This window comes from Lepisma saccharinum, chromosome 8, assembly GCF_977018435.1.
Source record: "Lepisma saccharinum chromosome 8, izLepSacc3.1, whole genome shotgun sequence".
Lineage (NCBI taxonomy): Eukaryota > Metazoa > Arthropoda > Insecta > Zygentoma > Lepismatidae > Lepisma > Lepisma saccharinum.
In genome coordinates, this window is record NC_139236.1 from 45709447 (window position 1) to 45734503 (window position 25057).

Genomic DNA, 25057 nt, shown 5'->3' on the forward strand with positions numbered 1-25057 from the left:
GTGGGAAATTTTGGGGGAGACGGGGGGATCCCCCCACCGACAATCTTGTCCTAAAAAAAATTCTCCCACCAAAAAATTTACGGCGAGGGGTGAATTATTGTTACACCAACAAGAGATAATCAATTAGTTTTGACTTCAGCTAAACGCAGTCGTGTGGTTGTTGGTGTTGCACGTTTTCTTTCTTCCTCTCTTCCAAGAGATCATTAACAGACCTACATCAATAACAATACACGCACAACTAAATTAAAACAAGAATGTGAAACAAATTAACTATGGAATCTAATTTATTTATGTAAATAGAAATAAAAACTAAACAGGCCCGCGGTCGAATCCCGGCCTGGGCATGGGTATTCCTCGCAAGTGTCCTTTCACCAATTTTATCATATCATCACTCATCGTCGCGATTAGCCAAAACTGGCAGAGAAGCGACGCTAAATAACAAAAATCGGTAAGAATTTACAATACCGAACCCCTCCCCGATTTTTGTAATATTTCGCATACTAACTAATTGAGGCCTCCTAATCACGAATTTGAAGTTAACAATTTGGGAGTCACGTTATGCGTGGCCTTGCTCCAAAGATTTCAGGGATGGAGTATAGTAGCAAATTTTGAATAAAAACCTTGTACCACCCCCGTAAACAGGCAACGCACATCATGCCCCTTCAGGGAAGCTAGTATTTGAGGGTATAGGTGTCCGAATTTTATTACTGGTGACTGTACACGGGAATAGGATCTTCTCAGATATATTTTCCCCGACTGAAGTTTCATCAAGGCTTTTGTCCCCCAGCAGAGGGTGTGCGCACGCCTATGGCACTTCGTTATGGCTGTTCTGCTTTGACCAGTCCTCTATCGGGGTGCTACTGAAGTGTGCAAGCTTGTTCGGTTAGTGGATGTTAAGATGCCGGAAGTTACATGACCTGCCTGCAGAGTTTGATTGATTGATTTGGTGTTTTAAGTCCACTTTATGCACAGTAAGGCTAATCGGGATTGGGATCCGAACCACTATGTGCCTCCACCGGGTATCGAACCCGGGACCCCCCCAAGGCGACGACGCTACCACTGCGCCATCGAGGAGGATACTGCAGAGTTTGACGTCTTCGACCGAAGTTCTACTAGGGCCATAGACATACGCAGAGTCCCTTGAACACTAGCCATTGTTATTTTTCCTAAATTATTTCTTTTAGTGGGGTGCACACCTCATTTGCAAGAGCAGGGATTCCAAACTTCAGTTTCAGATGAGAAATCTGGTTAGTGGTTGAGCGCGTCTGTGAAAGGTTTTCTGGGTCAGTCTGTTGCTTTGGCGCCGCCAGTTAACAGCCTTCAGATAGGCTCAAGGGAAGAAATGTTTTCAGGTAGACTTCGGTTCGGTTGTTGTACCTGCAAAGATTGTTCTACTGTATTTCTCTCTCTCCTCCTTTTCCTATCTTTCCTTCCTTTTTTCTTTCTCTGATTCTCTTTATCCTCTCGTCTGTTTCTACTTATCTCTTTCCTCCTATTGTTTCTCCGTTTCCTCTGTTTCTCCATATCTTCCTTTCATTTTTCATGCTTTTCTTCTTATCGCTTTACCTTTCTTTCAGTCTTTCTATCTCCCTCGGTCTCTTTCTCTTTTCACTCTCTTCTTCACCCTCTTTCTCTTTCTTTGTGCTACTGTTTCTTTGTCTCTTTCTCTCTCTCTGTTTCCTTGGTTAGCGTCTTTAAATTGCTTTCTTCTATTACTGTTCTCTACCCTTATTTCTTTCTTGTCTCTCTCGATATCTTTCTTTTGTTTCTTCCTCTGTTTTCTCACTTTCTATGATTTCATGTTTATTTCATCCTCTCTCTCTCTCCTTTAAATGAATCCGAAAGTTCCAGGGTAACTTCCCACCTAAGTTATTTATTCAAGTGTTTGATTTTTCGTCAGCTTCAAGTGATGATCGTCATGCAGCTTCATCGTTGCAGTTTATGGTACTGTGTTCAATTCCCGATGGTGGCAAGGGCGCCCGCAGAGGGGGACCAGGGGGCAAATCCCCCCCAAGATATCTGGGAATACTTCATATAATGCAAATTTATAAATTTAAATCGCTTTTCTGTTATTTTTGGCTAATCGCGACGATGGGGATGAATGGTGATGAGATTAGGTAGATGAAGCGACCATCACAAACAGGCACGTAGCCAGGGGGAGGGCGAAGGGGGCTGCAGCCCCATGAAATCTTAAAAATATCGAATTTAAATAGTGTATGGTGGTAATTAATTTTACTTCTTTAGCAGGAATAAACGTTAGATCGAAAAAAGTTTAGTGTATAACAGAGGAACCAGTTTATAGTTTGATTTTCTACCATTTCATCCAAAGAATAAATGGATCCACAGCTATCAAAATGTATAGGTCTCTTTGTGAGAGGTCACACAATATAAACTTTATGAGTAAAATTTGGCCCTAACTATTAAAGCCCTTTTTTTAACGGAATGTATAGAAGTTAATAACAAAATACAATAACTATGAATTTCAGTACACTAACTGTACAAAATGTATGAAAAATAATGGACAACAGTGTTGGAAATTCACTCATAGGGTGGATCGAGTAGCAGTCTCTAATCTACTAATCAAGTTTTATCAAATATTTCTGGCGACACCTGTCCTGATAAGGAATGACCCCCCCCCCCCCCCCGAAAAAAAATCCTGGCTCCGGGCCTGATCACAAATGGACAGAAGACACGAGCCCCACAGAGGACTATACTGGCTGTGAGTTCAGGCGCCAGACCCTCATTAGTATGCAAAATACAATCCTGGGTGTAACGTGGAAGACAGTTTGACATCTGGGTGTTTTCAGAAAGAGTCGCCCCTTACCGGTTGACACAACAGAAACCATGAGTTAGTTCTCCAATTATTTTGTGAGATAAAGCTATGGATAACTTGATTCAATTTCAATACATTAGTAGTGTGTCTGGCGTATTTGTTTTCGGACTGGCTTGAACGTAATGTCTCGCAGAACAGTTGGCAACATTACAGAAGCTTCGGAGTCTTTTGTTCAATTGCCGATGTTTACGTCCCAGTTCATCGGCTGTTCTTGTCCGTAGGAGGATACTGAATGATATGTTGACAAACAACGTCTCCGAATTAATGGATGTCTTGTGCTGGGCGTGCGTCAGTGAATGAATCGCTGTCGAGTTGATGATTCGTCATAACAACTAGAAACACGTACCTTTTTTCCCTTTGCTGTGGGTTTACTGTGCTACTTTCGTTGTTGAGACATACCAAGGGAATGCCTATCTTGAGATAGCTTATGCGTTGTTTATTCTAATAAGTGTTTCTTTCGCTTTTGTAACTCTCGTATTATTTTTTTCAAGATGAGAAAGGCTCTAGGTTTTGCAACTCGAGACTATTTAACATTAATTAGGTTATTTTACGTCGCATTTCTGTCACTTTTGGCTAATCGCAAAGATGGGAATAAATGATGATGTTCGAAAGATAATTGAGAATATTGTATATATTAGTATATAGTGTAATCATATTTTTAAATGTAAACGAAGGTCACGTGGAGGGGGTCCTGAGGGGCGTACCCCACCTGACCCCCCTTTAACGAAACCGCTACCCTCTAGGTGATTTTTTTTAAATTTTTGTAATTTTCTGTCGCTTTTCTTCCAATTTTGGCTAACCGCGACGATGAGTGATGATATGATGAAATTGAAGGATACCCTCACAATAACACACAAGCCCAGGCCGGATTCGAACCCATGGAGCCCTGGCGTCGTAGCACGCTATGCTAACACCTCCGCCGTGGAGGTCAGCCGGGTATATATGTGACTAATGTGTTAGAATGATATGTATAATTAGAATAGGCTTATATATGCATACCACCTTGACGGGCTGCTACAAATTCATCACGTAATGACCGAAGGCAGTTGAGTTAAATATTTCCTCATTTAAACACTGATGACGTCTTGTATTTTGTATTCCATACGTCAGTGGCACTGCATATGGCACGCGTACGGGCTTGAACCCCAACCCCACGAAATGTCCGCCAACAGAGAAATAATTACAAATGTATAGCCTCGATTTGGTTTTAGAAATTTTTGTAAAGTTCAACGAGCACGCACATTTGAAAAATAAAAAAAAGAGAAAATCTTACCCCCCAGAGAAAACCCTAAATACGCCACTGTTCGAACGCAGTTAATAACCTTAACGCGGTCAGTGCATTCCCTTCAGAACTGCGGAAAAGCTTCCACGTATCGATCTTAAGGCGACCTCCCCTACTGAATGAATCAACAATAGAATGAACCGAAGCACGAACTCTTCTCCTTGCGTGCCTACAGAGATTTTTGCAGCACGGCAATGCCCTTGTGTTGCAGATAATCCACTCTACCGCCCTCTCGAAAAGCCTATGTAGCGCTATGGTACGGTATACAGTACCAGTGATAGTGCACATGGTTCGTGCGTAAACAGTGCTTCCACGCCATCTGGCGCAATGTGGAGAAAACAAATTATTTTTCAAGCTCACATTTGTGCAAGTGCTACGAAGTTCCGTCCAGTTGTTATACTTTAGTTGTTTCTGTCAAGGTAAGTTTGTTTCACTGTCGTATGTTGAAAAGTTCTAGGCAATTGTAATGACTAGCCAAAATGCTTAAGTTGATATGGAAAGTTGCTTTATTTTGTTTTTGTTTTAATTTTAATTTTATTGCGTTAGAAGGACCTTCTTCACATGGAGAGGAATTGCGTCTTGTTATTAAAATTACAGGAAACTGAAGGTTAGAGCCATACACGCTATTGTCTTAAACTGGAAACATGGATTTTTGGGGGGTAAATTAACGAAAAGTGAAAAATAAATGATATTGATTTTGTAATAATCGAAAAATCTTGATTCTTAAGTATCGATTATGGACACAACTAACTTTTCATTCCATTTTGTAGAACTTTTCGAGATTAGCCTCCGCAAATGTATATACATGTATAATTGATTGATTGAGTTGGTGTCTTAAGTCCACTTTATAGACAGTAAGGCTAATCGGGACTGGACCTACAGTTTAAAGTGGGATCCGAACCACTACGTGCCTCCACCGGATATCGAATCCGGGACCCCTTGATTACAAGGCGACGACGATACCACTGCGTCATCGGGGAGGAGTATATAATTGTATAGCCTGATGCCTGTGCTCGTCAATTACTGTAATAGGTTCTCGACAAGTATGTTCAACTCGGAGGCCGAGTACGTTGAGCAGTCGACTCAATGATCTCGCCACCGGAATGCTTCAGGTTCGATTCCTGGACTTGGCATGGATGTTCCATTGTGAGTGCTCCCTCATCAATTTAATCGAATCATCATTCATCCTTATCTGAAGAGGCAAATAAAAATAATGTAAAATAAGAATTATATAGAAAAACAAGTGCATCAATTATTCTAATTAAGAACTTTTTAATTTCAGGATATATGTTCGAGTTTCCTTACAACTGTGACAAGTGAACCTTAACTTCAAGATGGCCACTAACAACCACCATGGATACTCGTATCAGCAGGTAAGTTGAGGCAAATCCTTTCATTGTGTAGAAGTTTAGATTGGTATGTGTTTTCAGTGTGCATTGCCTTATCTAGACTTGTCAAGTTAGCCGAATTATAACTAATAGTGACTGTTTTCAAGCGTTTTGCAAAGCAGTGGCTTTATATCATAAGAAACGTTGACTAGACTACACTTATCTGTGGTTATACCTTTTGCCCTGTAAATGTTGCTAAACCTTCCTGTAGAAGATATACAATACGAAGCACAACCGCGTCCAAAAATTGGTCCAACGTACTCCCCTGCGTCATACACCAACGACTGAAAACCTTTGGGCTCAGGATGCAGGTTACTCAAACAGGGTCAACGACGTGTCAGAGATAACAGTTGACAAAAGAATAAATCGAATTTGCTACTTACACAATGATGAGTTTATCTTCACGAAGAGAAACAACTCTAGGATGTTTTCCTTACCCTTTTGGAAACTAGTCAATAAAATATTATCTGTACTTGTCCCCATTGGAAGGCCCTTCGGTACGTTTTTGTTACGTTCATATGGAGTTCCGTCCAGCGAGGAGTGTTAGTTTTTTGTGGTGCTTGTATGTTACACATTGGATGTAGGGAAAAGAACACAGGTGGCGTTGCTTAGGGCGAAAATGGGTGTTCTCTTGATGGCAGAGTGTTCCGGAGAAGGAAGAAACATGGTACGAGATAAGTAGTAGTTTTTCCTGATTTTTTTTTTGCATGAAAACTGACGAAATCCGATCGCACTGTTAGCCAGTGATTTATGCACACACTCTTTAACCGACTCAAATTTCTCCCTTTCCAGGAATTTGTTTCACAAAGGTTCAATTTATGGCAATTTTGGTTAGCGAATGCAATCCCGAGTAGTTTGAATAATCGCAGATTTCGGACTAGGATAAAGCTGCGTGTTAGCCGGGAGAGTTCATTTTTTTAAGTCTCTGTCTCGAGTTTTTTGGAACATAAAACGGGACACCAAAATGTATCTTTCTTGTGACAACGACTTATCGACTTAAAATTACTACGTAATGCCAGAAATATTAGAAAAAATGGTTGCTGGAAAAAACATCACCTAACGATTGTTGGGGTAGAAATTATTTCACATTTTAGTTTCAACAATGTGCCACATTCCAGTTTTCTGAAAGCATTGGAGTTTCTTCTCTGTTCACCTGGAATTAATGCCCCCAATGATCGAGTGTTTTCGTAATGAATGATTAGTGGACAAGTAGCAAGAACGCTCTTTCAGTACAAACTTTGAAAGCTGTGTTAATTAATAAGGTGAACTTTAATCACCCGTGTGTAAACTTTTACAAAATGTTATTTGAGAGAAGGATGCACTGAATAAGATTCATTCATCGGCAAAATATCAATGAATGACTTCTAGTTCTAAAGGACTGCTTGGTTGGAATGCAACCCCTGGCGATGTCGATTCACCTTCGCAATTCTGGCAGTCTCTGTGGAAATGGAGGAACATAAACATTGTCTTTGATGTTTGATGACACTCCACAGGCAGAAATCGCACACTGAGTCCCATCGGAAACGTCATACAAGACATGCTTGTGAAGGTTTAGAGAGAATGGAAGTACCGCCTGGACATCTGTCGTGCCACACACGGGGCATACATCGAATGCATTTTAAGGTCTGTGTCAAATTGCAAATATTCCTCTTTTTGAAATGGTGGCAATATCATGTATTTCTGTTCACTATTGATGAAAATATGACCTACAAAATCGACCAATAGTTTTTGCACATCGTGTACATAATATCTCTATTCAATTACCATAAGAAAGTATTAACCTGAGAGTGGAGATGGTTTGGGGGGGGGGGGTATCCTTGCCCGCAAGCAGAGCGGAAAGTGTTTACCTGATTGATTTAGTTTATTTTACTTAGCTTTTATGCCACCTTTGGCTAATTACGAATATGGGGATGAGTGATGATATGATTAAATTGATGAAGGAGAACACCCATGCCCAGGCCGAAAATCGGACCCGGGACCATGGGCATCCGGAAGGGGGGGGGGCAAAGGGGGGCGTGCCCCCCGGAAAACAAAAGTCAATCAAAAATTATATATTTCCCACATATAATTTCATTTCAGCCACAATAATGTGTGTTAATTATTGCACGAACATGATAAATTCAAATTTAAGCAATGTTTTTCCAGGGATGAACACTATTATTGGGGAAAATATGCCATGTTGGCCCTCCTGGAAAAAATACCTTGCTTGCCCTTCCCTGGAAAAAATCCTGCGGACGTCAATGCCCGGGATCCCTGGCGTCGTAGCGCGATGTGCTAACCACTGCGCCACGGGGGCCGGCTTACCAGTAATTTAACCGTTTAGCAGTTACGTAATTGATATGGTGTAAACAACCTTGCGAATACTTGTATGATATTGAATAACATCTGCCTCTCCTTGTTTACACCGTATCACGTGAATTTCTGCCAGTCCGAGGAAAGAGCTAAAGAAACTTAAAACATTTTGCAATTCAGGGTTTAACCTTGAAGAAACGGTGCCTCGAAGGCAATTCCTCGAGTTCATAGCAACAGTGTGCTAAAATCATGACACAGTATGATAAAGCACAGCTGTTTCAACCTAGGATTGGATGTTTTGTTGGTTTACGTAATTAACTACTGTTATTTATATCAGGAGGTTAACTGCAACAATTAAACGACGTTGTACGGAAAGTTGACAAAGAAATCGGAGGGTTGCGTGCTGAATTTTGAAGATAAAATATTTTTAAAATAATATTAATATTTAATGCGCAGATAATTATGTAATTCTCTGTTAATATTTTTAGATTAAATCGGTGAAATGTTGGCGTTACATGCCAAATTGAGCCTAAAAATGTGAATTTTAAGTTACATACGTTACTCATAAGCAGGAGGATTTGTCACTAGGCAGTGGCGGATCCAGAATTTAGAGTTGGGAGGGGCGAATTTCAGTGGGTTAGTCATCTTACCGAGAATCATTTCGAACATGTATAAACACAAGCTATACGGTTCTGTTAGCAGGAAATAAATATGTTCTAGAGATTAACTTTTTTTCTTTTTTTTTGGCACGAATAGAGGCTGTGAGCTTGAATAATTGGTTATTATCGTGTGTCGTTATTATCACGAATCCTCCCATTGATACGGTAAACTGAACTATCAGATATGAGGAGTAAAATGAATAATCAAAGAGAAGAAAAAACATTTCTGCAGTGGTTTCAGGTTCGACCCCCTTCTGAGGCAGAGTTATTCGGACTCAAATTTAAACTGTAGGTCCAGTTCCGATTAGCTTATCATGGGCAAGAAGTGGACTTAAATCAAACTTTAAAATGAATATTCACAAACTTGTTAAACTTGGTGATAAAGAACAAAATTTGACATAATAATATATCCCAAAATATTGCAGTAGGGAGGTGTGATTTCTCCTATCGCCGTTGCCGTGGATCCACGCATGTCACTACGCTATTCTACTAGAGTGCGCGTCAAATCTCGTGCATATGGCCTTGAACGGCTGAACAGCACCTGCGAATCACAGACGTGCGGCGTTGCCTAGTTCCGTGACAAGGCGTTTCGCTCAACCACGCTGTCTCTTTTCAGTGTGAGATTTCGACATGGCACCGCTGCAGTGCGCTGCTATTGGCTACCGCCATATGCAGGAGATTTGACGCGCACTTTTTTTTTTTAGTAGGCTATAACCTAGGGGCCGAAAGTACATGGGGGCGCATAACAATGAGACGCCGAAGGGGTACAAGTGACAAAAGACCATCGGCTATTAGCAACCCTTAATACTGTGATAATAGCGAAAGAAACTAACATGTCAAGTTGTTTTACTTCCTTATTTCATGAAAGAAGGTAGAGGCAAGGACTTTCTAGCGTTTAAATAACTTCTTACATCATAGCTTTATTTTCAGTACTGTATTTTAACCGGAGTGGAAGACTCCAGTACGAATGCACCGAATGTAAAGAATTGTTCCTGGAACAAACGAATGTAAATATTTTAAATGCCAACAATTGAAAGTCAAGTGGAGGGATATTGAGGGTTGAAATCAACATCCTTATTTCTAAGTTCGCGGCCAGTGTGACTACCCTAATGTACAGTCGAGTCGTCCGACGCGACGGGCAGTGAGAGCGCATCTGCCGGCATTTAGACCCACAGCTGTACGTTGACATTGGCACTGGACGCGCCAGTGCTTCAGTATACAGATAGCTAGTGCCGAGTTTGCACGTGTTTGTAAAGTGTTAAGGTGTTAACAAGCATTTTAGATTGTTTTATTTTAGTTTACTTATTAGGCTACTGGTGCTTTTCTACAGTATAATAATGCCACGTTATAATTCAAATTTAAAACAAGGAATGTTTATGTAGAATGCGTTTTGCAGTAGAATTCCCGTTGCACACAGAGACATTGTTCGAAAACTTGTGAAACAAAATCAGGAAACAGGGTCTGTTCTTTATAAGAAGCGAAGGGTGAAAGGCGTGTGCTTACTGAGGATAAACTAAACTTCGTACCAGCTAACTGTAGACCAGGCGAACGAGAACAAGTCTCTGCGCAAGTAGTGAGGCGAGACGGCTCCACCAATGAACAGTGAGAGAAACGGGATTGTGCAATTGGCGACGGGAGTTACCCGATTTCCTGTAAGCGTTGCAAACTTTTGAAAAGGATAATGCCGAACGCACATGGCAAACGGACCGTATTTTTATCTCCAGGTCCGTACGATTGGTTTCTTAGAGAAATATTAGGGATAAAACTGCAAGAGCAAATTTTGACAAGCCGTGCATTTAGCGTACGGACTAAGATCTGGACCGTACGTCCGTACATGTACGGCCAGCACCATACGGTTGGCAACGCTGCGCTTTTACCACTAGATTTTCCTCCTCCTCCTCTGCCGATATGCGCGGCCCTGCTCTACAGTTATCTGGGACAGGGTATAGACGACGTTGAAGCACGATTGAAACATACTCCTCAAAAATTCCTCTGGCGCCTTGCATGACGTCTGTTTGGCGAGCTACTAAGCTTTTAACCTGAAGCCATACATTAGAAGATTGAAAGAAAACATCCGGAGAGAAATTGAAGCAATTTCAGAAGAGGAACTGATACCTGTTAGTTATTTTTTTTTATTTTTAAAAAAATGCCGTACTGATACCTGTTAGTTATTTTTTATTTTAAAAAAAAATGCCGTTAATGTGTGGATACTGAAGGACAACATTTCCAACATCTCTTGTAACAAGATACGTGCTCATTTTAATCGTAAATGTAAGAGCGTACTTCATCACATAGCTAGCGGTTCCATTTACGCGGATGCTGCATCCAGTTTGCCGGCAGATTCGCTCTCAATGCCCGGCGCGGTAGCAGCCGCTCCACGGACGACTCGACCGTGAAAAGCACTATAGTATCGATTTCAATTTTAGGTGATTGTTCTCGTGTTTAATCTAAGTGTATTATTGTATCGAAGTTTAGTGAATAATTTTTAATCACATGTCTATACATGAGAAGTAAAATACCATAACACAACTGTTCATTATAATAATAATATCGGTAGGGACCAAATTTTATAAATTCCCCTGCTCGTAAGTACATATATTTACATATTTCCTAACTTTTTCATATTTAACAAACATGTAATACGTATATTTAATACATTTTAGTACACATGTACGACAGAATGTATGGTTCAGAACAGACAGCCTTGAAATTCTTCAAAATATTGACATATTTTACTGTTAATAATGGAAGATTAATATTGTTAGTGAGATTATTTCCGCAAAATCTCTCCCTACTATTATTTCTCTCAATACACAGCAATGTCTGCACCTAAAGTTCCATTGCGGAAACTCCCTTTTACTAAAACTACCTCGAGTTCCTTGATGTTGCCTTTCTGAATGCAACACACGCCTACCTATTGCGAATGACGTGACAATTTACGTGAGAGGGCGGCTATGACGCAGGTATCAGTACTCCAAATGGCACATAAGGCGTCAAAACCTGCTTGTTAGACGCTTGAGGCTACTGCACAAGAAAAAGAACCTGGCAGCATGGCACGTGGAAGCTGCTAAACATACGCTTTCCGAGCACCCGAACTGGCAACTTGCATTTCGTTACAAGCTTTCACCTCCTCCAGACGAGACGCATTAAGAAAGAAAGAAGAAGAAAGTCGTGAAGAACTGGATACAACTGGATATATCCAGTACGGTTGGAAAGAAAAAAAACGTGCCTTCCTGTTATTTAGAGCTTTAATGGATCGTTTGGCGGCCAGGTTGAGGATTAAGAATAGAAAGGGACAAGTGTATGCGGTTATTAAATCAAGTGGTCGAAATCACTCTAAATGGACTTCAGTTATGCTATTTTAAACAGAAAAAACTTGGCTCTCGGGCATGGGAGGCGCAAGGCTGTGCTAGTAGCTAGGGGTGTTGAATTTGTATAAGAGACTGCAGTCATGGGCGTCCGGAAGGGGAGGCAAGGGGGGGCCGTGCCCCCCCCCCCCTGGAAAATGGAAGTCAACCAAAAATTATATATTTTTCACATATAATTTCATTTCAGCTGCAATAATGTGTGTTAATTATTGCATGAATATGATACATTCAAATTTAAGCAATGTTTTTTTGAGGGAACAACACTATTATTGGAGCTAATGTGCCTTGTTTGCCCCCCCTGGAAAAAATACCTTCCTTGCCCCTCCCTGGAAAAAATCCTGCGGACGTCCATGACTGCAGTGCGTAACGTTGAAAAAAATTCACAATTAAATATTGCAAATGGGAGATCTTCTTTGACACTCTAATTCTTCCTTCTCTCTTTTTCTTGTTCCGTGTCGCTCTCTTTTTGTGTGCTTCAATCTATTCTTGTCTCTCTCCCATTTCTTTGTCTGTCCCGTTCTCATTCTTTTGTCTGACGGTCTCTCTCTCTCTTGCGTGTCTCTCTCTCTCTCTTTTTGATTGCCTGATTCTCCCTCTCCCTTTGCCTGTCCATTCATTCTTTCTCTCTCTTTTCGATTGTCTCGTTCTATCACCCTTTCTCTCTCTTTTGTTTACCGCGTTACCCCCCCCCCTCTCTCTTGATGTCTGTCTCTCCCCGTCTTCCTTTTTATCTCCTCTCTCTAAATATTCCTTGTCCAATTATTCTTTCATTTTCTCTTTTCCTTCCTCTCTGCTTCCCTTTTTTATGCCCCCTCTCTCTCTGTCACATTCTCTTCCACTCGATCGCTTGCTTGTCTTTATATTCCTCTTCTCTCTTCTTTCAATCCATCTTCCCAGCTTTTCTTAATCGCTGAAGCACTCAAATTTCTCTCATTCTCTGCCAGTTTCGCTGTTTCGGTAGCCGTCAGATGTGAGTGGTCGACTCATTACCTAAGGTTCGAGTCCTAGCCTGGGTATTCTTTGTAAGCCTCTCCTCAGCAAATTAATATATCGTTATCCATTCTCATTGACGCGTTTAGCCAAAGGCGACATAAAATATGAAAAGAAGAAAAAAATAGAAATCTAACGTTTCGTTCTCTTCAGCGCCCACTTGCTCAATTTTTGTCGTCTCTCAGACGCGCTGTAGGTTTTCTTAAAAGCTAGATAGACTAATTGGAAATTGTTCCACAGAATTAGATATCATTTGAATGTCGAAATCGAACCGGATAAAAATATTTAAATAGTACGAAATAAAGAGAAATATATTCGTTTAGCGTTTGTTGTATAATTTCCTCTGAACTTATTGGAAGAAAAGGGGTATATATTGGGATCGTACGGCTTTAAAGGGAAGGATGGAAGTATTTAGGGGGGAGAGGTCCAAGGATCCGGACCCCCCGAAAGACTTACCAAGTACTAAAATTTAGTAATGAAAATATTAGCATTTGTTACATAATCGATGGTTATTAATTTCCTCTGAACCTTTTACAAGGCAAGGATTAGGCTACATATGCGGCCATACGGCTTTGAATGACATTACAAAGAAGATTTATGTACACTACTCAAAATAATCTGCATAATATATTTATTAGAAACTCACTTTTCTCGAACTACATGTAACATCATTTTTGTTATTTAATAAATATTCAATTATTCATCTATTTGACATTAATTTCATTGCCAGGGCACTTGTTTTTATGTAAATTATTTGGATCTTAACTACAGGTAAGCTACGTAATGAATATGCGCTGTTATATATCTATTCTTATACAGTCTTTTTACCTATTCATGTAATAATAATGTAATATTAAATTATATAATGTAATTAGTATTAATTTAATTTAATATAATTATTTTAAATTAAACATTATTATTATTACTATTATTATTATTCCCGAGACACTTGGTTCGGACCCTCCCCCCGAAACATATTTCGAGATACTTGCCTGACGGGATCAATTGCTAGCTTAGGAAAGGTGGCCTTTTAGAGTCTAAAGCAATTGTTGTTATTTGCTACCTTATGATAGGTGGCCTTTTAGAGTCTATCAATTGTTGTCATTTGCTAGCTTATGATAGGTGGTCTTTTAGATTTGAAAGCAGGCGGTATCAATTGCTAGCTTATGATAGGTGACCTAGCAATTGTTGTCATTTGCTTCCTTATGATAGGTGGCCTTTTTGAGTTGAAAGTAGGAGGTATCGATAAATAGTAGTTGAGTCGATACCACTTTGAACCGATACCGATACTGTCACCGATTCCAACAGATACCGATATTAATGATTGAAGATTATAATATTTATAAGTTGTTCAAAATATATATATAAATATTAGTGTTTAAGTATTCCACTCTTATTACATTGCACCAATTTACCAGGATATTTGAGATTAGGTCATAAAATTAAATTACATGTTACGTCATCACAAAAAGCAGTTTTTCATACAAAACTGATGCAAAATGAAAAGTAAGTTCGACTTTTGCATAACTTCCAGGTTAATTGGACTCCTCGAAAGTGTCTCACGGCATTTTTGCGGATTCCGTGAAAGGTCAAAATGCCGATAAAGTATCTGTAGATATCGATAAGTAAATTCTAACCTATAGTTTCCGCCTAAGTCTTCTAGACTTGAAAGTGAGTGCTGTCATTTTGCTACCTTGCTATAGATGACCGTTTTGAACAGAATTATGCTGTCACTGCCACCTATCAGTTCCCGGTGGTGCAATGGTAGCGTCGTCGCCTTGGAATCAAGGAGTCCCCGGTTCGATATCCAGTGGAGGCACATAGTGGTTCGGTTCGGATCCCACGTTAAACTAGGTCTAGACCCGATTAGCCTTATTGTGCATAATCAATCAATCAAAACCACATGTCGGTTGTTGTTCCTGCCCACGTGGTTTCAGCTCACCTCTCGCTACGAGACGAGGATGAGATGAGGAGAAAGCGTAGGTCACGTGACCAGAGATGTCATTAACACCGCACCTCCTTCACCATCTTGCACAATGACTCGTCCTGGATGTGATTCGTCTGCTCTAATGGGTAAGACCTTGTGATGAGGGCCGCAAGGTTGCATGCAATCGCCACTACTTCCTTCTTGCTTTCATTGTCTTCACGTGTGTTGCACTGTGCATCAATATCCGAATTTTAGCTTTGAGACTTGCGCATCGATTAGGTGCCCATCACTCAATCGGACCAATTTGTTTAATATTAGCTAATAATTTAATCAAATTACCAAATTTAGTAAAGACCACCATGTATTTTTTTTTTTTAGCCAAAAACCTCAACCTAACGTAATGGCTTAATTCAAAGTTCTACAATTAATATTACGCCAAGCACACACTATTTTACGAAACGGGCCTCCCCGATGGAGTAGTGGTTACGTCGTCGCCTTGTAATCAAGGTGTTAAGGGTTCAATACCTGGTGGAGGCACATAGTGGTTTGAATCCCACTTTAAGCTGTAGGACCAGTTCAGATTAGCCTATCTGTGCATAAAGTGGACTTAAAACAAAAACTCAAACAAAGAAACTTTTACGAGACCTATGTCTACAGTATATAATTCCATGTTCAAAATGTACGAATCTAAACAACTGCGCCCCCACTAATCACCGCCACTGCACGTGTTTATTGTCTGCTGTGATACATTCGCTAACAGTACTAAACCTAACCTGCCTAACCTGTCCACATGTTTATATCTGCTATTAGATGTATATGTGAGTAGGTTAGGCAGATTAGGTCTTGTGCAATTAGCATGCATCTCAAAGTTGCTATGGCTATCGTGAAGCTGTGATTGTACTATGGAGTCGTCGTGCCCCTGTCAGGGTTATCCGATTATCTGCTCCCTTTGAGTTGATTTGTTTTACTTCGCTTTTCTGCTATTTTTGGATAATCTAGAGGATTGTTTACTTTGTGTACGAGATGGTAATACAGATAAACGTTCCGTCCTACCGAGGCCTGGAAAGTGCAAAGAATATAAACAATTAACCATAATTGTAGAATTATCCCACCCACATTTTAAATATGATAAAAGGAAACCGTGGTGAATTTGAATCGTTTAAGTCCGCTTTATGCACAGAAAGGCTAATCAGGATTGAACTTACAGTTAAAAGTGGGATCCGAACCACCATGTGCTTCCATCGGGTATCGAACCCGAGACCTCTTGATTACAAGGCGACGACGTTAGCCGTGGTCGATTCATTCACGTCGTCTCCTGTTGTGGCGCAGGAAGGCAACGGAGTTAGTTATTTATGCCTCTTAACGTATAAACGGATGACGTAAATCAGGAACTGAAAATGTACGAGAAATGGTTATTTATATTATACAGTCCCCTTAATCAAATAGCTGCATCCCAAAACGAACTCTATAAGGAGGAACTAAAAACAAAGCAATTATATACACACACACACACACACACACACACACACACACACACACAAAAAAAAAAACATCGGTGTCCGCAGACGAACTGTACACTCTTGTTCAGATAGTGCAAGACACTTTTAACTTATTGTAGTTTGCATACATATCCAATCCAGTAAATCCATCTACGAGAAAAAAGAAAATAAGGGTGTCAAACCTTAGGGGCTATTTCGTAATCAAATCTGAGACATCCAATGCAACAGAAAGAATTTTTAAAATTAAGGAAGAATGCAGTTTGTCGAAGTCAGTTATTTATAGCACACACGCTAAATAACAGTGTTAAAATGAAAGAAACTTAAATTCTGTTGCAATGCTTTACGCTAACAGAAAGAAGTCAGACATCTTGTGTTCGGTACGTTAAAGACAGACAAACTTTCACAGCGTGGAGAGGACATGGATACTTGCTATTAATAGAGCTTCGTTCATTCAGACCTCCATTCGAAGCTAAAGGGATCGCTTCGCTCTCAATACGATGATTGTCCCTTAATTACTTTCTTATCACCATTCAATCTCATCTTCGCGATTAGCCAAATGAGAAGCAAACTTAATCTATCAAGCCTTTTATGGCACCCATGTTCAGTTATCTATTCCGAAACATGACCTGTTGCCTATCCTTCAGGCGTCAAGGTGAAAACTATCCTACGAACCCAGAGATTGCGAACCTCCATACATGCTACTCTCGAATATGTCTTTTGTTTATGGAAGTTTCATCACGATACTCAATGTGCTCGTCCCTTGTATGTTATTTTCATTATCACCAATCTGATTTGAACTGATATTTCTCTGGATTTAAAATTTATAACACTTGTGTACAAGGAGAAAATTTTAAAATTCTTCATCGAAAGGAATCTGTGCTAAATACGTTTGTACATATCCGCATTGTATTTGTTAAAAGGGTCTGCCATTTTCCTGTGCAAAGATTATGAGTGACTTTAAACGTCAATACATAAAGTTCAATATTAATGGTTCCACGCGTCCATTTATCGCGAAATTAAACAAACATTATCTCTAAATAATTTTGTCAGTTTCGCATCATAAGCTTTTTAATGAGCTTTTACGTGCATACAGACAGGGGGGGTTATCTCACAAAAATGACCTTAAATAAGTCAGAATTGATTAGTGTTGGATCCAAAGTGCACAGACTGAATCCCGTCACAAATAAGCTGAGAATACATTTGTCAAACAGCGAACAAAAACGTAAGTACATTTGGCTATCTCTTTCTAGGAGATTTACCTTTGAGGCAAATCCTTTGTTGTACTTCTGAAAATATCTTCGGTAATGTTACTATTTGCAAAATTGTTATACATTCATGATTCGAATGTGAAATGAAGATTTCGTTTACTGTAATTTTCCACTCACATTATTACATCATTGAAAAAGTACTGACAATACTGCAATACTGAATAGTACCCATTGACGCCAGTGAGACTTTGAGGGAAGAGGAGCGTTGGGTTCGAGGTTGTATGAAATATTTTCGGGTTGGTTCTTCTTCTACAGTTATGTATAGGAAGCGGAACTTGATGAAATGTCATCTTTTTTCTGACATCTCGGACACGATGCCCATTAAATGTACACAATATTACACTTCGTCTAGAACCCTAAAAAGGTAATTTTAAAGTGCATTTTTGGCATATTTTCAGGTTTTAGGTAATTTTCCCCGATTTTCGACATTTTCCCGTCATTTTTCGCAATATTCGGTGTATTGTTTAGTCATATTTTGTCACTTCTTTCATTTTGGTAATATTCTTGAGTCTTTTCACCAAGGTGAACATAGGCCTATATATATCTCGCAGGATTGCAATTTAGGAGCAAGAGAAATGCTGAACTGGTGACAGTCTTCGTTGTATCGAGGGAAACCACCAGGTGCCCGTCTGGGGCAAACTCAGATATTTCAAACAATTTCTGATGTTAAAAATTACTTTTCCAATGTACTTTTTCCTTGGGGGGGGGGGGCGTGTCTATGAACTCTTTCCCGGATGCGTCCCTGATTTTGGATTCCCTATTTTTTTATACAATTTGTTAAATTTCTAAACAAAATTTGTCTTACGTGGATCGTGATAATTTCTTTCTCCTTACAGTGCCACAAAAACACACCACACTACATCATCAGGCAAAGATGCGGGAAATTAATGGATTTTACACCAATTCATTTAGTCTATACGACTTTTTCATTAAATTGTTTTAAAATTATTCGGTAGATTCCATTGGAAATCCTCGTTGCATATTTTAATTGAATGTGCATGTGGTATCATTTGGTGCCTTTTTAGTTTAAAAAAAAACAAGATTGCATCCGTTTCATTTCAATTTTTAACCTGAAACTAACAAATTTAATGGTAATTTTTTGCATTTTTTACGTCATTTTTCCCATTTTTTAGGACATTCTATAGGTCATATACCTATATTTTTTAGGTCATCAACTTCCGCTCCCTAGTTATGTATATAGCCTATATACATTCCTCACAAAAAGTATGGAATAGTGTTACATTAGTCAAAAGTAGGGCTGAGTCGATACCACTTGGAACCGATACCGATACCCATGCTAGAAAATAATAATAATTAAAAGTTGTTCAAAATATTGATTAACATTGATATGTAAGTATTCCACTTTAAATATATGCATCACTTTACTAAGATTTTTGCTGTAAAATATTCAAGAATTACATGAGAATATTTTTTTGTTTGAACTGAATTGTTGTGTTAAGTCCACTTTATGCACAGATAGGCTAATCGTGACTGGACCTACGGTTTAAAGTGGCATTCCAATCACTGTGAAATGTGCCTTCGCCGGATATCGAACCCGGGACTCTGATTACAAGACGACGAAGCCACCACTACAATATTAAATTATATGTTATGTTATTACAAAATTCGTTTTTTTCCACACAAAACTGGTACAAAATGAAAGGAAACTTCGAATTTTGCATAATTTAAAGGATATTTAGAGTCTGCAAAAATGTCACGCGACATTTTCGCGGACCCTGTGAAATACTAAATTCCGGTAAAGTATCGGCCGGTATCGGTTAATAGATTCCAACCGATACTTTCCGATACCGATACCACTGGTATCGGTATCGGCTCAGCCCTAGTCAAAAGGTGATAGGCACTGCCTTGGAATGCAACAACACAAGGTATCTGTCTGCTGGACGTTCTTGTGGTTTCGCCGACATATGCCACCGTGTCTATTACCTATTGCCTAATATAACAATATTCCAAACTTTTGGTTAGGAGTGTGTGTGTGTGTATACATATATAAAGTAAGTTACTTACTTTATCGAATACCGGTAATTGTAACTCCTTTACTATTTCAGAAAACAAGTAATTCTAAGTTGAATATTATTTTCAGTTGTTGCACAGAAAATTGAACGGATTTGTTTGAATTAAAAAAAAACAGTTTGGTTAAGCTTTTTGGTAGCCGCAAACAAAGGAAAATGGTATTACACTAAATTTTGACTAATTTTTATCTTCACTCTAAACAAATGTGCATGATTGCTAAAATAATTTGAATGTGGTGAACAGTTATTTGTTTGTCGCCTATTTCAATAATACACTATGTAGAAGAAAGTCATTGGACACCCGGTTTCAACTCTGAAACGAACTCCTCATGGAGAAGAGAGTACAGACGTGTATATATACGGTAGCAGGAGGCTTCTCAGATCATTCGCTCATAAAATGATGGACAGGAAAGAGCTCAGCATGTTTCAAAGAAGGATCATAGTAGGCTGCTCCATAGGAGGCATGAGTATACGTAGCATAGCTGATGTTCGACAGGACCCTAAATCAACTGTAGCCTTTGTCATCAAGAAGTGGAAGGAAAAGGGACACTGCAGCAATGCACCACGAAGTGGAAGACCCACGAAATTGACGACCGGGACAGGAGAGTGCTGAAGAGGGAGATTCGGAAAAACAGGACCCGTCCAATGCATTCGATTGCAGAAGAGTTTCAAAGTGCGACCAATTTGACTGTTTCGACCAAGACACTTCGCAAGGAGGCCCATGCGATCGGTTATCATGGTCGAGCCGCTGCCCACAAACCCCTGATAACAAAAAACAATAAACGGCAGAGACTACGCCGGTGTAAAGAGCGGAGAAACTGTACGGTGGAGCAATGGCAGAAGGTCCTATGGAGCGATGAATCACGCTTCACACGGTTTCGATCAGATGGGAGAGTGTGTGTATGGCGATTAACCGGAGAACGTCTGTTACCCGAGTGTGTAGTGCCCACAGTGAAATATGGTGGTGGTGGCATCATGTTCTGGGGTTGTTTCAGCTGGCATGGCGTGGGTTCACTGGTACCGGTGTATGGCCACATGACGTCTGCGTCCTACGGAGATATTCTCAACAACTCCATGCTCCCCACTTTGTGGCGTTCCTATGGAAACGAAGAATATGTGTTCCAGGACGATAATGCGACTTGTCATGTTTTCAGGGCTAGTATGGAGTGGTATGCAGAAAATAATGTCACCTGACTGGATTGGCCTGCTCAGAGCACTGACCTCAACCCTATCGAACATCTATGGGACGAACTGGAGCACCGATTGAGGTCGCGATCGCCTCGCCCTTCTACACATCCAGGGTTGGTGACTGTACTGCAGGAGTAATGGCGGAATACCCAACTCGGTGTACTACACGACATTTTGGCCAGTTTACCAAGACCAGTGGCTGCTGTTATCGCTGCCAAATGCAGACCGACCTCTTATTGGTTGAAAGAAAACTGATGGTATCCGCTGACATGTGGTGTCCAATGACTTTCTTCCACATAGTGTATTTGGTTACGAGAATTCCAAATCATTCCAAACATAGGTTTTTTCAAACACTTTCCCTCTATACATAAATAATCCGTGGCGCAACAGCCCGTGAGGGCCAGGGCCTACCTACGGAGGTGGAAGTTCATGCAACAAGTTAGGGTGTGATGTATGGTCAGCACGACGAACCACCAGTCGTCGTTGTAGGTTTCCGTGACCGGGTTACACTACTCATCCGTAGGTCTTCAATTTCCTCACGATGGTGGGTGACCACCGTTCCGCACGGAAGCCGAAATCTCGGGTGTCCCACTAAGTGTCCAAAATATTCCTAAAATTTAGAGTTTTTATTTTGTAACGTTCTAAATAGGGTGTGCATGGTAGTATGTCTGTCATGGGGTCTATCATAATGATATTTCACCCCATGATTGAATTTACCAGAAAAGAATGTTGTCACGTGACTTTCTGTTAACTAGTTTCAAGATGGAAAACAAGTGTACTATACAAAAAATTAGGAGTGCTTGTACATATGCCGTAGTATAGATAGCCTTTCAGTTTTTTTTTGAAGGGACAAATATTTGGTTTATGTCATCAATGTTACCCAATTCCTCTGGAGCTGGAAAGTTAGCATTTTCTGTCTAATTTTTGTTGTAGCGATGATTTTTTCCGGCAAGGAATTATGCACAGCATCAACAACAGCTGATGTGGTTGCGATCAGGGTTTCAAGCAGTTAAGTAAGGTTAAAGTTCACGAATCTCGTGGCTAGAAGGGCATACGATAAGAGAGCTGCCAATACTGATGACGAAATACTCTTTACGGAAGATGCCGAAGACGTAACAAAACACAATCATGTCGACTCAAGGAAGTGGCCAAATCTGAACTTTGGAACGTAACGCTATGATAGGAGGAAATGGTTTCTAAGCGTTTCTTTGACACACATTTGATATTTGATATCAATCAACCAATAGCATCCATATAGTGCTGTGCTCCAAACGAATACTTTTCCCACAGAACCCAAAACCCAAGTGCAAAAAGAATCGAGGTAAAATGTTAAATATTATTATTGCTATTTAATTTATACGATTTTTCTTGCGTATCAGTGTTGTTGCTGAATTCTTTTTAATTTTTTATGTGCAACAATCTAATGTACTGGAAACTATAGGGGAAGTTATGAACCTCGATTTATAAAGGGTCTCCTTATTCATATCTGGGGAGGGCACTGATTTTCAGGTAGTCTGTATTAACGTTATTCGTATATTAACATCATCGACATGTAAACAAGATGCCAAGGGTTCGGTTCTCAGTGTCAAAGATTTCCAATGTCACATATGTCCGGTAGCGATTAGAGCTGATTATTTATATTCTTTGGTAATTTACAAAGGATATTATTGATAAAATTAATTTTATATTACTCGAACTTTTCTGTTCGTTGGGATATAACAAGGTCATCCCTTTTCATAATACTTAGGCATGGCTTTGGGGGGGGGGGGGCACGTGCCCCTGTGATTCCCCGCTAAATCCGCCAATGGTGAATGCTATATACTTTACTAAGTTGATCAAGCATTTCTTGTATCTGCTTTGTGAGGTGTTGCGTTAGGCAATTCTGTTTTCTCGGCCTTGGCCGTGTGAAGCGACTAGACATACCACAGGACTTAATAACTGTCTTTAGTTTTCTAAACACTAGTAATACATACAGCAGTAAACAGTTCTCGGAAGATATAACATCTCGGATAACATACTTTCACCATCTCCGTACTCGGTTAGATCTACATGTTGCCAAGTGGAAAATTACTGAAGCTCAGTAGCGACGACAGAGGAAAAAAAAAAGAGGGTTCGAATATTTTGATAGTCAATTATTTCTTTCTAAAAAGTGAAGGGGCCATGGAGGAAAGAGGGGGGTAGCCTTTATTCTGGACACGCCTTGGTTCCCCTAACTAAAGTTTTACTAACGTTTCCTTTAGCACGAAACAGTGGCGTATTTAAGAAGAGGCTGTCGGGTATATGCCCTCCCGGATGGAATTCCCTCGAGTCAATACACACACACACACACACACACACACACACACACACACACAATACATACACAGTATGTATGGTTATTATTGAGGGGCCGATTTAGATGCACTAGGAAGTCTAAAATACTCAGGCAAATAAAGGTAACTTTAAAAAATGCACCAACGTTGTTAGTGATCATCGACTTATTTCAATTTGCTGTGTCAGTTGCAAACATAAATTGATCTCACTACATTTTCTTCCAAAAGGTCTATTGCACTGTCCTTTCACAGTGTTATTTTTACTTCACATGAAGTTAATACGCAATATTTGAAAATCAGTAACCGACCTCCGTGCCGGAGCGGTTAGACAAGCGCGCTACGATGTTAAGGGGCCTGGGTTCGATTCCTGGTCTTAACATGGGCGTTGGTGTCCCTTCATCAATTTCATCATACCATCACTCATCCACATCGTCGCGACGAGCCCAAAAGTGGTAGAAAAGCCACGCAAGAGAAGCTAATTCATTCATTAGAAACCAGTGGGTTCACTGGAACATTCTGCTACCTCCTTTAGCGTTGAATTTTGCCCCACTTCCAAGAACGCTGGTAAACTCCAATGTGACATTGTATTCTTCACTTCACTGGTTTTGATCACTCCCCTTGCAACATCCACTAACTATACCGCGTTTCTTAGAACCTGTCCCGTTTCCTGCGCTAGCGATCGCTCGACAGTTTCGGTGCCAATGAGAAACGAGGAAAAAGTCGTCTGCTGGCAGGCGAGGAGCGAATGGAAGCCAGAAGAGATGAGCTTATGTACACGCTGTTGCCACGTTGCGTATTTTAATTGGCTGCCTGGCTTTGGCTTTCCCCTTCACGGAGATCACGCGACCTGCAGCAGCAACGCCGCGTGGTTTATGCTGGGAAAGCCAGCGATCAGCTAGAACGGGAAGCGGGACAGGTTGAAAAACCCCGGTATAGTGGTTGCTTTCTCTTATGTAAAGTCGCGATTTCAACCGACATACTACCAAAATGACGCCAGGTCAGCATCAGGTATGGATTTATGTTAGGAGGGGTGTTGGGGAGTTGCATCCCTGGAACTTGATCTTCATATGCATGCAAAGGAAAGATAAATGCTTTGTTGAGTTTTTAAGTCCACTTTATGAACAGATAGGCTAATCGAGACTGGACTCTTAGTCGAAATGAGATCTGAAGTGCTATGTGCCTCCACCGGGTACCAAACCCAGGACCCTATGATTACAGAGCGACGACGTAACTAATACGTCATCGAGGTGTGCGCCAAAATGTTTTGAAAAAGGCCACGTAATGATTAAAAAGGGATATTTTAAATGTGGCAAAGTATTAGAAATAACAAGTAATCTGCAATACATTGGCGTAACTGTTATATACTAAAATTACACATACATATTATCAGTGGTTTATCCAGAGTTTTTCGTCTGGGGGTACAAGTTCGTATTAGAAGGGAACATTTAGATCCAAAATGACCATAATTTGGACTTTTTTAAAAATTATGAGATGTTGAGAAAATGTCAGTAAGGGGAAGTTCAAGAAATGCGTAGCTCGTTTTTGTTATTAATATTCTTATTTAATAATTCTACCCAGTCTATGATTTTCACGAAGACCTCCGTGGCGGAGTGGTTAGCACAGTGCGCTACGACGCCAGCGATCCCTGGTTCGAATCCCGGCCTGGCAATGGATGTTCTTGTGGGTGTCCCTTCATCAATTTCGTCATATCAGTCATCCTCATCGTCGCGATTAGCCAAAAGCGATGTAAGATAACCGAATTGATTCAATAAATCAATTACAATCTACGATTTTGCAAGAGCTCTTGAATTCGTTTGGAAAATGTTATAAAGGCATCATTTTACATGTCCCGAGTGCCGACCAAGCAAGAAGTAATTTAATCAGAAAAGAAGGGGGGGGAGCGTTCACTCTGCTTCCACTGTTGCCAGATAGGAATCAGTTTCTGTCACGGCCAAGTAGGCAAGGATAACCAATACGTGGTTGCAGTTCCGCATTGGAAGAACAAGAAGCGCTATGGACGC

At 40.2% G+C, this 25057-nt stretch overlaps 1 protein-coding gene across 5 annotated transcripts in view; it reads left to right on the top strand.

The window, feature by feature from the left end:
• The window catches only part of LOC145990982 (proton-coupled amino acid transporter-like protein acs), a 163650-nt gene that overhangs the window by 91712 nt on the left and 46881 nt on the right, over positions 1-25057 (top strand). For 2 of the 5 annotated variants that reach the window (XM_083126592.1, XM_083126589.1), the window contains exon 2: positions 5398-5488. In XM_083126592.1, the coding sequence (XP_082982718.1) occupies positions 5450-5488 (39 nt within the window). In that variant the 5' untranslated portion in view covers positions 5398-5449. Of the gene's footprint in view, positions 1-4303; positions 4535-5397; positions 5489-6107; positions 6171-17441; positions 17461-25057 lie in introns of those variants that run through there. The other 3 variants (XM_083126590.1, XM_083126588.1, XM_083126594.1) reach the window with 3 other exon arrangements.